The sequence below is a fragment of the Monopterus albus genome, unplaced genomic scaffold (genome assembly GCF_001952655.1).
Source record: "Monopterus albus unplaced genomic scaffold, M_albus_1.0 scaffold17.1, whole genome shotgun sequence".
NCBI lineage: Eukaryota > Metazoa > Chordata > Actinopteri > Synbranchiformes > Synbranchidae > Monopterus > Monopterus albus.
In genome coordinates, this window is record NW_018127897.1 from 3,349,391 (window position 1) to 3,362,494 (window position 13,104).

Consider the following 13,104-nt stretch of genomic DNA (forward strand, 5'->3'; position numbering starts at 1 on the left):
TAGTTCTTTCCAGTCATACTGCTGATCAGCTTTTAAGATGTGTCCCAAAATGCACTGAACAAGAGGCATGAGCAAGTCACCATTTTGGCACAGAAAAATACAGCACATGTATACTCACATCTAATTGCAGTTTAAAGTCTGCAGGTGATCTAACCGGCATGTCTGCACTTGAACTCCCCTGCACAGGGAGGAAATCCAAGCTCCATACATAAATGCCCTCTGCTATTCAAGTCAGGTTCAAACCTAGGAATTCCTTAAAGATAGGCCAGGAGGAATAGTTGGTGTCCTGGAATTTTTTTAATATCCTTTTGCTAGTAGGTGCTTTTCAATAACTTTGTAATTGTTTTGTTTAACAATGTTCCTTTTTCTTCATCATGTGGTTTTCACCAGGAAACTGCCAGATGTTGGACCCTTCACATGCAGGTGTATTTAACCTAAAACTACATCTTAGCTTTATTACACATAGGTCATATTGATTCAACATATTATACAGTGGGGCAAATAAGTATTTGATACATCAAGTTTTCCCACTTACAAAGAATGGACAGATCTGTAATTTTCATCATAGGTACATCTCAAATGTGAGAGACAGAATCTACAAAAAATTCCAGAAAATCACATTGTTAGATTTTTAAATAATTTATACATGGCCCCATCCATCCTCTCCTCAATCCAGTGCAGTCGTCCTGTCCCCTTTGCAGAAAAGCACCCCCAAAGCATGTTGTTTCCACCCCCATGCTTCACAGTTGGGATGGTGTTCTTGGGATTGTTCTCATCCTTCTTCCTCCAAACACGACGAGTGGAGTTTATACCAAAAAGTTCTATTTTGGTCTCATCTGACCACATGACCTTCTCCCATGCCTCCTTCTAGATCAATGGTCTTCGGCAAACTTCAGATGGGCCTGGACATGTGCTGGCTTGAGCAGAGGGACTTTGTTTGCGCTGCAGGATTTTAAGCCATGACGGTGTAGTGTGTTACTAATGGTAACCGTTGAGACTGCAGTCCCGGCTCTCTTTAGGTCATTGACCAGGTCCTCCCATATAGTTCTAGGTTGATTCGTCACCTTTCTCAGGATCGTTGATACTCCACGAGGCGAGATCTTGCATGGAGCCCCAGTCCGAGGGAGATTGACAGTCATCTTTCTTCCATTTTCTAATAATTGCGCCAACAGTTGTTGCCTTCTCACCAAGCTGTTTGCCTATTGTCCTGTAGCCCATCCCAGCCTTGTGCAGGTCTACAATTTTGTCCCTAGTGTCCTTAGACAGCTCTTTGGTCTTAGTACCAAATAGTCTATTTTTCTATTGTATCAAATACTTATTTCATGCAATAAAATGGAAATTATTTAAAAATCTAACAATGTGATTTACTGGAATTTTTTTGTAGATTCTGTCTCTCACAGTTGAGGTGTACCTACGATGAAAATTACAGATCTGTCCATTCTTTGTAGGTGGGAAAACTTAAAAAATTGGCAAATACTTATTTGCCCCACTGTAGGACTGTCAAAAAACAACATACTGCACCAGTGATGCTTTGTTTCATAGTAGGGGAATAATTGCAATAAATAGTTTATTTTATATTTAATTTTGATCAATTTGTAGAGGTCTTTATTTCGTTTTCTAGCGGTTAGGTTTTTTTATATGGTCTTTTTTTATATTTTGCTTTTTTTCTATTGCTGTACCAACTGGAGGTCACTCTAAAATTTTGTTGTACATGTTACAGTGACAATAAAGGATTATCTATCTATCAATCATCATCATTATAATCATATGGGTGATGCCCGGTCACTTATGATTTTATCAAATTTAAAGTGTTGAGTTTAGCAGCACGGTTTTGTATATCAAAAGAATAGTCTTGTATTTTAAACTGTAAAATGTGAGACTAAGAAAAATAAGTGCTCAACATAAAACCACTTGATCACAGATTCCACTGGACAGTTAAAACAGTGAAACTGATTCTCCCACAGATTTGCTGACGTCAGTGACAGAGACCTCTGAGCCTTCAGTCACTTTAGAGGACCTGGTCCCAGTGGCGCCCTGCTCATCTTGGTGTATTTTTCTACAGCAGGGACGCTTCCTACAATTTCACAGCATAGTATGGGAGGAAATCCTGGGAGTAAAAGATGGAGATAGGCAATCAATCAAGCAAAGGTCAACTCCACCCAACATTCTAGCCTCACATGCTTAGACCAACAGGTAGTGAAGTGAGGTTCACTTTAAACAGATCAAACAAGCTTGTGCAGTATTAAAACAATCCAGGGTGTTTGGTGGTTCAAACGTGCATGGCAGTAAGTGGCCTGAATCACTGACCAGTGGTCTGATGACCAATGTTTCAGCTCCGTTTTTATACCTGTATTTAATCCTACCATGGTTAACACTGAGGTATGTTGTCAAATGTGTATTATGAATACACCATGTCATAAATAGCTTTGAGCTGATGTGTGAAGCTAAAAGTGGACTACGGTAATGTATCTGCTTAAACTACCTAACTACAATATAAAAATTGCTTTTCTCAGGTAATACTTATTCGTCTCATGTTTGATGTCTCAACTTATTCAAAGGAAGCAGCACAGGGAAACGAAAAGAACATTTACAGTATAACAAGCATGGCAAAGGCTGTGCTGGAGAAGGATTAGTGCTGATCTCTGGCTAGATTTGGGTTTATTGCCATTTCCACACATATGCATGACATAAATACAGAGAAACAAAGTGTTATTCATACACCCCAGTGCAACACAGAACAGACATCGAGGACAAACTTGTGCAATAAATGGAAGCACCAGAGACAAAGCTAATGAGTCAAATTAGTCCCCAGTGTGTGTTCAGGGACCCTTCTTATTTCAAGCCTAAGTAGGAGAGACAGAGCAGAGAGCCTGCTCTGAAGTGCATAAGAAAAAGTGAGAAGGGGGGGGGGGGGGTATATATCATCAGTGTCCTGTGTGGATAGAAGCATTTGGAAAACATCATGGGGTCTAATGATAACAGATAATGCCCGTCATGAGAGCAATACTGCCTCTGTGTTTGAAAGTGTTTTGAAAATCCTGACCTGGATGACATTTGTCTACTGAAGCAGAGAGAGGAGGGAAGTCAGTTGAGAGGCGTATAGTAGGCTTTCCTGACACACATCCCTTCAAAGCACTTAATAAAAGATCACAAGCACTTCAACTTAAAACTGTTTTGCAAGGTGGATGGGGTTTACTGCAAGATTACCAAATCAAGCACTGTCTGATACTTTCCTGTGATTGTATAGTTCTTAATGGAACAGAAAAAAATTCCTACCTTTATAACAAAACAGAGAAGATAGTTAAGCTGCAGAATATAAAGGACAGTAATAGCGTGCATCTCTCTGGCTGACAGATGGTGTCAACCCTAGTTCTAAAGAAAACCCACACGAAGTCGCATTCACGTTTCCTGTAGAGGTTCCCCATATTTCCTGTCAAGGTCACTGTCACAGTCAAGCTCAGACTGAGACTATGTATATATACACATGCATATGTACTAGCAGATTTGTGGATGTGTGTGTTAAGGTAGCTCACACAAAGCAGCAGCATTCTCTTTAGCATCAGTGATGATGTACAAATCAACAAATTTGACCATTAATGGATTTGTCTGGTGTAATTTAAAAGTCAAACTAAGCAGATCAAATTAGAAAAGCACAGGTTAGTCAAACATGGTCAAAGCCTAGTCTGTTAAACAGTACACCAAGGGATACAGACCACTGACTGTTGGAAAGATGGATGATGTAACAGCGCCCGTAAGCAAAGCCGCTGCGAGTTGATGGCCCCATGGTGGCTGTTTGTAGTAAACAATAAACTCCGCCCCTTGCACGTTAGCCGATGGGACATGAGCCAAACTAAAAACTCAAAGTACAAACCAAATAAATTTTTTCCCAGGGTGATTCTTGTCATTTTTGGTTATATTACGCTGTTGTGTGTACAAGCGGTCATTTTTCTATAAATTTGTTTTTAATTGATGATTTTAAAAAGGGATGTATTGCACGTGATTAGACAGTGTTGATTGGCAGTCTCATCTGTCACTCAACTACTCAGTCACTACTTCCCAGAATCTGGTTTCAAAAATCCAAGAGGGCAGCTGCCATTTTCATATTTTGGTTTCCCTTTTGCATAGTGCAGGGAAGTGCTTATGTGTCTTCCATATTTATATACAGTTTATGATACAGGGAAGTGTCATTGATAGTTGGCTTATGATACAGCCAAGTATGTTACACACACACACACACACACACACACAAGGAATTTGTCTCCAGTACAGACGGCAGCCATCTGCGGCACCAACTCACACAAACACACACACACACACACCGATGGCACCACCGTCCTTGCAAGGCGCTGACCTGGCCATCGGGGTTCAGTGTCTTGCCCAAGAACACTATGACATGTGGACTGGGAAGAATGGGAATCGAACCACCGACCTTGCATTTAGGGGGATAACCGTTCTACCTCCTAAGTCACAGCCGCCCCATATAGAGTTTAATCTGAAAATGAAAGATTCTCTAAAATAAATACTCAGAGGCCAAACCTTTGGAAGCCTCTGCTTTATGTTGCTTTTATGGTCAGCTGTGGCTGCATGACAGAGGGAACAGAAACACAAAACAACACTACCACTGGTTATTAAGAGACTTGTTACAAAACAATGTTGAAACTGGCATAACAGTGCAGATCTGTTCCTGGGTTTTTTGTTTGTGTGTGCACGTCGGTCAGTGCTGCACAACTGCCAACAGACGGTCCCTTTCTAGATCCATAAACGGTAAAATCAATCTAATAACAAGTACAATCACAACAAGCTACTCATTATGTCTGAATGAGATAACTGCACACCAGTGGCATCTGCCATTGTATGTTCCACAATTTTATTCTATAATATAGCCTTTCTACAAAAGGGCCTAGGCATTGCAGCAGTGCACTGATGCACTGATCCATGACCAAGCATTTCAACCCAGCCTACAATGATGCTGCTCTTTTGTATACCTATTACACTTAGCTAAACCAGCTTCATCTTCAAATCAATGTCCTGTTCTTGGACTTGATTTTTAACCCTTTGCATTTTTTTTGTGACAAATCAATTTTGCTATATTCAAAGACATTTTGTTTTAATATTTTATGCTGACAAGATAATAAGAGCAATGAAGCTCTGTCCTCATCAGATGATGGCACTGTTTGGTCCATATGGAGACAAGTATGATATATATATATATATATGTGTGTGTGTGTGTGTGTGTGTGTGTGTGTGTCGAATTAGACTGAATTACAGTGGTAGGGATGAATTTGTCAACCAATTTCTAAATAAAGTGATCATACAGTCCCAGGGTTTACACATTTTTCATACTCCCATTCTCTGCACAGGAGGAATTTGGTTTACAGTGCACACAGCAATAACTATTAAGCTTTAGCAAACAGGCTTAAATCAGCAGACCTGTGTTCATATTTTCTAATGAAGAAACAAAGTACTATAAGAGTACCATGGTTAAATGATAAAAGCTAACCATTACTATGTCTGTTAGTTAGGCATCTGCATTCGCACTGGTCACTTCGATTATCCAGTATACTTGCATGCAAAATGCTGCGCACTGCTGCCTGGGTTAATTTAAAAAAAATAAAAAAATAAAAAAACATAGGCTGGCAATATGAGGCCAACACTGACCTCAGCAACAAGTGCTGTCCATTTAAAACAATTTAAACCGTCAACTCCACAACAACAAAATTAGTCCTCAATACATTTATGTTTAAGCTATAGCCAATAAACTATGGCCTTCAACAGCCACTGTGATGTACTGACATAAATAAACAACAAACAGCATTTCAATCAACTCAGGACTTTTTTTTTCTTGTAGTCAGTCAGGTCACGTTGATGGATTATCCAGTTATTTCTTAGTGCTCTGAACACCACAAACAAAATTTGGCTCCCTCCCTATTTATTGGGTATGTGCCAGAAATATGACAGGCCAAGATCTCAAAACCTGGGCAAACAAAGACAGAACTATCTATTCCATTTCCATTTCCATTGTTCAATACCTAGAGGCCACAATCTCTAGTGACTCTAGAAGGAGAGGATACAGCCACTCAGGCAGAGACTCTAGGTCCTGCTGATCCCATTAGCATAATGTCCTGGCAAGAGATAAAACTATTTCACCTCAGCATCTTCTAAGACAGTATGTTTGCATGCTTGTTTTAAAAAATATCCTGTCCTGAAAATATTTTGGGGTCAGGATTAGTTGGAAGAACACTAAGGCACTGACAGAAGAAAACACAAGATGGTAGCACTGTATAGTCTATCCTAAAGCAATTATCAGAATTTATAAATAAGCCAAACTCGACATACTTAGACAGATACAATGAAACAATGTATAAGAAACTTATAAACAAACAGATTACAGGTAACACGAAACACTAACTCATCGTGACTCTGGATGACAGGGGCAATCGACTGAAAACGCGGCGTGAACACCCAGAAAAACACGATTCCCCCCCCCCCCCCCACACACTAAACAAAATACGGCCCTTTGCATAACCTTCGGCACAAATGGAAAGTTCTTGACAGAGGTTCAACGTTTTCCGGGTGAGAAATCAAATTAACTGTTTCTGTTTAAGTGCAGCTACAAATCTACCTTCCCTTTCCGGAACGGCAACTGTCAAGAGGGTTTCAGGTTGCAAAATTTCAGAAGCAAAGATATTTTATAAATTTTAAGTTTTTGTGCCTTACCTGAAAGATTACAATGACGTCCCAGAGAAAACCCCACACAAACTACCTGAGTGCAGACTGGGAGCGCGTGCTGTGGTGTCCGTGCTCCTCTCCAACTACGCCTGCACGCGCTGCTCCGAGCGACGTCCCTCCTCCATCTCTGTCACACACCCCCACGCGCATTTCTTATACCCGTTTTTTTTTTTTTTTTTGCATGGGTTATATATATTACTGAAATGATAACTTTCCATATGGAATTACCTAACAGTATATACACTTTACCCATAATCACTCTAGCAGAAAAACATAACTATAACTCGAAGACAAAGCAAGAACATTTCTCAACATGGAGTTTAATTGTATGGTTTTATTGCATGAATTGTAGCTGCAGAGAAACGTTTCAGATGAATACAGTTGGGATTGAAGCATCCTGCAGTAAAGAGAGGTGGACACTCAGATGGCACAGATAATGTTGTTCACCTTTGTCCTTATACCACAAGACCAGCGCTTATATACTGCATTAAAACCGCAACTGCACTGCTGAGAGGAAGGGGTGGAACCGTACTTTTTAACATTGCAACACCAATTGTGCACGGATTTGTCAAATGTGCTTCACTGCCTTAAAATGGGAAATGAATCCAACTCCGGGGTGAGCTTGACATGCTGTCGCTGCTGCAGTCACTGCAGAGTAGTGATATATAATGCAGTGTGGTAGTTATTGCTGGCTACTTGTTTTATTGTGGGTGATTTTTGTCATAGGCCATCTGGGCGAGAGAAAATGAGAGGAATTTCACTGTGCTTTGGTGTATTACTCCCTCCAGCTGCCCGTTCAGTTAAGATAATACCATATGATCACAGCAGGGGGGGGGGGGCAACGAAACAGACCGTCCAAATGCAGTATACAAGCCCAAACTCTGTGTGGATTAAGACTTGGAGCATTGACTCCATCTACAGGTTAGTTGTTGTACTGCAATGAAAGAGGGACTGACATATTCAAGTCTTTTTTGCTAAGATAGTTTATATAGTAAAAATAATCTGCTGCCTTTAAAGTAGACCGGCCACACATTAAAACAAAATTATTACCGTATGACTTGTAAAATGGTTTCTCAAAACTATTCAAAGTAACTTGGTCACTCAACTGTCACTAAAAAAAGCAACCCAATTAAATAACGGTGGTATTCTATTGTGCCAGAGTGCATCTGTTCCCACCCCACCTCCCCACAACTTATCCTATTTAAAATATAGGACTCAAACATATGGGATCTAATCTTAATACACTCATTCATACTATGACCATATAATGAATAAAAAAATAAACACATTTAACCAATACAAATAATTTTAGTAGGCAAATTAGCAAAGGAACAAATCATCACCCACAGTGGTATTGTTAACATTTTTTCAAGTGTAGGATTTTTCAATAAAACCATTATCACCTCTTATTAATTAAACCTGGTATAAAGCCCCTTCACTGGTGTGAATGTGTTGTTGAGCTAAGTGAAAGATCAGTCTCCACTCAGTCATCTATAGGGCTGAAAGTGAGCATTAGCTCACTGAAGGCTGAATTGTAATATGTAGCACAATCACATAGAAAGTAGTAGATGCTGATGATTTATGTTGGCAAAGGGACCCAAACCAGCTCTTGGCTTTGGCCAAAAAGCTGTGGGCGCAAGATGTGCATGTCTACATGTCTTCAGTCCTGTAAAAAGGTAATATGAAACGGTCTCTTTTACATGTATTTTTAAGTTTTTTTTTCTGATGCATTTTTGTAAAAATCTTTTATAACTTGTTTAGACATAACAAAGCAGAATAAACAGAGAAATCAACCAACAAAAAAAGATCTCATGCACAAAAGTTATGTCCCACTCTTACTGATTGCATTTGTAAGTAACCATTTAAAAAAAAACAGTGTATATATAATTTGTTTGTTGTTCAACATAACATCTTTAGTACACTTTAAGCCATACATACAATACTTTTTTAAATAAAATTTTTTTTATCCTGTTCTCCAGCCAGCAGCTCCAGGTATTGCTCCAGAGTAGATTCCAGAACTGTCTATTCCTGTACAGCAGGAGGCGTTAGAGGCATGTTGTCTAGGTGCTGGCTGTGGGAAGGAAAACTGCTCCATAAAAGAAGCTGTTGGGAAGCAAATGAGCATTTAGAATTCAGCCTAGGTCCAAGAAATTAAACTCCATTTCTTATAACAATTCCTTTTTTTTGGTCTTTTTTATTCTGATAGACAGATACTGAGACAGATGCTGTAGATGTTTCAATACCACTAACTACCACCCAAAGCTGGGGGCAGAAGTGGGACATGAGAGTCAGCTGTAGACAAGGATGGGGGAAGATCACCCCTATCTGCAGAGGTCCTCATGTGTAGCATCTCACACATTTTTCCTCTTCTTGCTGTTGCCCTGGTGTGGTTTGCTGCTCGGATGACTTTTGGTGCTGGAGGAGCTCTGCTGCCCGTCGTGGCCAGTCTTATGGTGGGACCGTGGCATCCTGGCCTGGATTCAGAACACAAACACAAAATTGGTGTTTCTGCAGGATTCTCCTTTGGTATTAAATCTAGTACAGGCTTCTAACAGTGAAGAAATGTGACAAGTATATCATTTTCTAGGTGTACATGTATGCATAAGGTAAAGCTCAGGGTACTTTTTCTCCCTTGCTGCTTCCAGATGGAGTGCTGGTACTGTGGCTCTGTGTTCGGTGATTAGTGACGCCAGCTGACTTTTCTCTGTGGGCGCTCGAGCCACGGCCAGACTGCTGCTTGGCTGTCTTACATGGCGTGCCATCAGAGTCCTTGGGAGAATGAACAAAAAGATGAAAAATGTCAGCAAGACATCTTCCCCATGAAGCTTGAGGTAGTACAAATGAATGCAAATTTGAAATACATGAAGGCTGGGTGTGTGTGTGTGTGTGTGTGTGTGTGTAGCTGCAGGACTGACCGCATCGCTGGAGCTGGCGGTGGAGGATGTGGGAGAAGGCGACAGCGGAGAAGAGGAGGGAGAAGAGTGCAGTGAAGGGGATGGAGAGGAGGAGTTTGAGGAGGATTTACTGTGGGGAGTCGACGGAAGAACTACAACAATGTTGTCATCATCTGGAATGTTGTTGTTGCACTCATCGAGTTGCTGGGACTCTAACAGCATGACATCGTTTCCTACAAAAACAAACAAGGAACAAACGTAAACACAAAGGTCAGGTCAACTTTTAGAGCCCTGCCAGGTCCAGCCCACAGCAGGTCAGAGTCACCAGGAACTGCTGACCTGTACCTCTTTTCCAAAACTGGGTCAAATTTTAGTTACTGGGACTTCACTAAATATCACATTAAAAAGTTGAAGAGTCAGTACGTACTGTTGAGTGTCAGATCATTCTGAGATGGGCTCCCCCAGGTCTTGCGGATCCATTCCCTGTATTCATCCACTTCCTGTGTCACTCGGATTATTCTGCCAAGTATACTGTGATAGGACACAGAAGGTGTACCTGTTACACTTGTGCTTACAGTATGTGCTGGTGTTTATATCAGTCATCTGGAAGTAAATATTCCTGGTAATGACTTGATATTTTCATTATTATTAAATAAAGCCATGACAAGGATCACAAGTGAAATGCTCTAATCTTATGAAATCACCAGTGACAATAAACTGACTACAAAGAAGGCACTATCATCTGATTTGGATATCAGATGATATTCTGATATATGACTGACAGCTTCTTTCCTCACCTCTCAGTCTCATTATTGGGATAGTACTTGGCAATGGGTGACACAGCGTGGTTGAGCACCACATAGGCGTAGTCAAATGCCTGCTTCACCTGCATGGCACCATATGAACTCCGGCCGACATCATTGTCTGTCCGATACAAAAAAATATGGTCGGTTTGTATATGCATGCCAATGCATGCCATTCAAATATCTGGAGAAGAAATACTAATTTTTGACCCTTCAAGGACAAGCCCACTTCCCAACCTTTATCATTAGTGTTTACTGTTCTTACCTGGCTGCAGAGGGTCCTCAATGTAGAGCATGGAGGGCCTGTAGCCATCCATCATGTTCTTCTGAACCTCGTCTTTGGCAACGTAGCAACCTCCATCTTTTATCCGGATGCCCGTCTTCAGGTAGTTGAAATGTCGACCATAGAGCTCAAAAAATTCAATGAGCAGAACGCCGATGTTGATGTTGGGACTACACACGTCCTCCCTGTAGTGGAGCTGGAAAAGAATGCAGCACGAGCCGATATCAAAGTTTTGTGAGCATTAAAGAGAGTTGGAATTTCAGCAACATCATTTCACATCACAGAAGTGATGTGAAATGATGTTAATGATGTTCCGGTTGGGTTAATAAACACAAAAGAAAAAATTCCTGAGGTAAATAAGGATAAGGAAACATCTACAGTACTTACACCAATCTCTATCACAGACAGGCATAAGATGACAAAACATGAACAGCTCTTGTTAATGATAAAGTATATCTGACCTGCAGGAAGCTGACAGCCATGAGGAAGAGACTGTAAGAGCCGATTCCACCAGTAAAAACCTCATTGAGGTCCCTCTGCAGTAGGAACTGCTTCAGCACCAGCACCAGGTAAGGCAGCACAGGGTATTTCTACAGGACAAACCCAGACATGGTGAGGACACAGTAGGGAACAGCTCTGATGTTTACAATAGCCTCTAGAGAAAAAGAACTGAAAATTAAATACAAGTCCTGGAGTAGTGGCCTGTATATACAGCATGTAGGGCCTGCTTGAAACATTCAAAACCTGCCATGCTACAAATTAACACCTTGTTTTTGACATTTGTTAGTAATGTAAGTTCACTTGAGTTATGAAATATTTACTCTTAATAAGCCACACATGCCATTAAATCTCCATAGCAATGTATTTGACATGACTTCCTGTGGTGTTCAGTGCTTGTTAAAATGTGCTACTAAATGCTACATGCGATACTACGAAACCCTTATGTTCTAAAAAAGCAAGAACACCAGGAATGTGGGCATTTAAAAAAATCTCAACTTCCTCCTAACACAACAGCAGTGTAGAGCAGTGAAAGTGTGAACCGTACCTCTTTAAATTCCTTAATAAGCTGAGCAGCTTTAACACCACTCTTCACATTGAAGCTGATATCCACTTTGACCTCAGTGACTGACTCAGTCAGTTTGATGATGGGAACCTGGGAACACACACATTACACAGTCAGAGAGCAGTAAGTGAGGCCCAAGCTGCCCGCTCCTGACCCTTGGGCTTAGAAAAAAAAAAACAATTGTAGGTAAACTTGTATCCATAATTGTACTGTAGACCTTTAGTAAGTCTGGAAACAGCACACACAAGTAATCATACACAAACCCATGTTTGATCAAATCCTTAACTAAACTCCTTGGGCAAAGATTGAAGGTGCTAATCTGCTCTTAATAATTTATTCAATATTAATATTAAATCTTACCAAAAGAAAAGCTTTGCTCAAACCCTTTAAGTCCTGAAATGAAATAAACTCAAATAAAGAGGAAAATCTGTTTGTTATGCACCATTTAGAAATGACACAGATCACTCACCAGTTAGGAGTGCATTTACACACATAATCAGGAAGACATAAGAGCTCCAAAGTGATGAACTAGTTCCAAGCACACTACACTACCAATACTTTATCTGAGACACTGGGCAATATAAACATGGCATCTTAATTCTGAGGAAACTGTTGCCAACTAAGCTACAGCAACCTAATAGCTAACCGGTGTAGTCATGGTTTGGGAACTGTCACTGAAATTTGTATGAATGTGATTTAGAGTTTGTGAAACTGGCACACTGTTGACTGTTATCAGTCATATTTGCTGCAATTCAGACAGTCTTACTTGTGGACTTACATGGTAAAACACTGACAAATCCACATTTTACTGCAAAATAAATCCTTGTTTTGTTATAAATCTGTTGAACACAACTTTTAAAAGCAGAGAATTGCATTTCATCCAGAAACTTATGTACAAAGTTAACACACAAATCCTAACACAGTATAAGCTGTGAAGAGACAATAATCTCTCAAATTGCACAATTTATTCCATATACTGAACATTTTTTACACAAATGTAATATTTTATTAAACTCCCTGTCCATGGAGCACATATAAAAAAGCAAAATAAATCAAATACTGCAACACAATGCACACTTGTGAGTGAGTGCAGTCTTACCGTGGCCTTGTCCAAAACTTTGATGGAGTTCTCATCTGCAACATTTCTCCTCCGGAGGGCCTCTTCCAGTGTCCAGAGAGGGAGCGTCTCCCACTTCCCAAATACTACCAAGTCAATGTCACTGGTGGCAAAAAGACAGGTGTGAATTGTCCATTCTTTTAAATACAAAAGGACCTTGTATAAAAACACAGAGTGCAATGCTGAAGTATCTCTGTTTCTCTCATAGCAAAATG

The 13,104-nt window shown here is 40.3% G+C and overlaps 2 protein-coding genes across 8 annotated transcripts in view; both read right to left on the minus strand.

Moving 5' to 3' along the window:
• adcy7 (adenylate cyclase 7) overlaps positions 1-6,864 on the minus strand; it is a 72,746-nt gene extending 65,882 nt beyond the window's left edge. For 5 of the 7 annotated variants that reach the window (XM_020592335.1, XM_020592338.1, XM_020592337.1 and 2 more), the window contains exon 1: positions 6,718-6,864. The gene's annotated coding sequence lies outside the window, so the exon portion shown is untranslated. The remainder of the gene's footprint in view (positions 1-6,717) is intronic. The other 2 variants (XM_020592334.1, XM_020592336.1) reach the window with 2 other exon arrangements.
• Positions 6,865-7,043: 179 nt separating this feature from the next.
• Positions 7,044-13,104, minus strand: part of tent4b (terminal nucleotidyltransferase 4B) — a 21,109-nt gene continuing 15,048 nt past the window's right edge. The window contains exons 5-13 of the mRNA XM_020592399.1: positions 12,872-12,992; positions 11,755-11,862; positions 11,171-11,299; positions 10,692-10,905; positions 10,421-10,547; positions 10,051-10,154; positions 9,645-9,856; positions 9,352-9,498; positions 7,044-9,203 (exon numbers count right to left, since the gene is read on the minus strand). Of these exons, the coding sequence (XP_020448055.1) occupies positions 9,081-9,203; positions 9,352-9,498; positions 9,645-9,856; positions 10,051-10,154; positions 10,421-10,547; positions 10,692-10,905; positions 11,171-11,299; positions 11,755-11,862; positions 12,872-12,992 (1,285 nt within the window). The 3' untranslated portion in view covers positions 7,044-9,080. The remainder of the gene's footprint in view (positions 9,204-9,351; positions 9,499-9,644; positions 9,857-10,050; positions 10,155-10,420; positions 10,548-10,691; positions 10,906-11,170; positions 11,300-11,754; positions 11,863-12,871; positions 12,993-13,104) is intronic.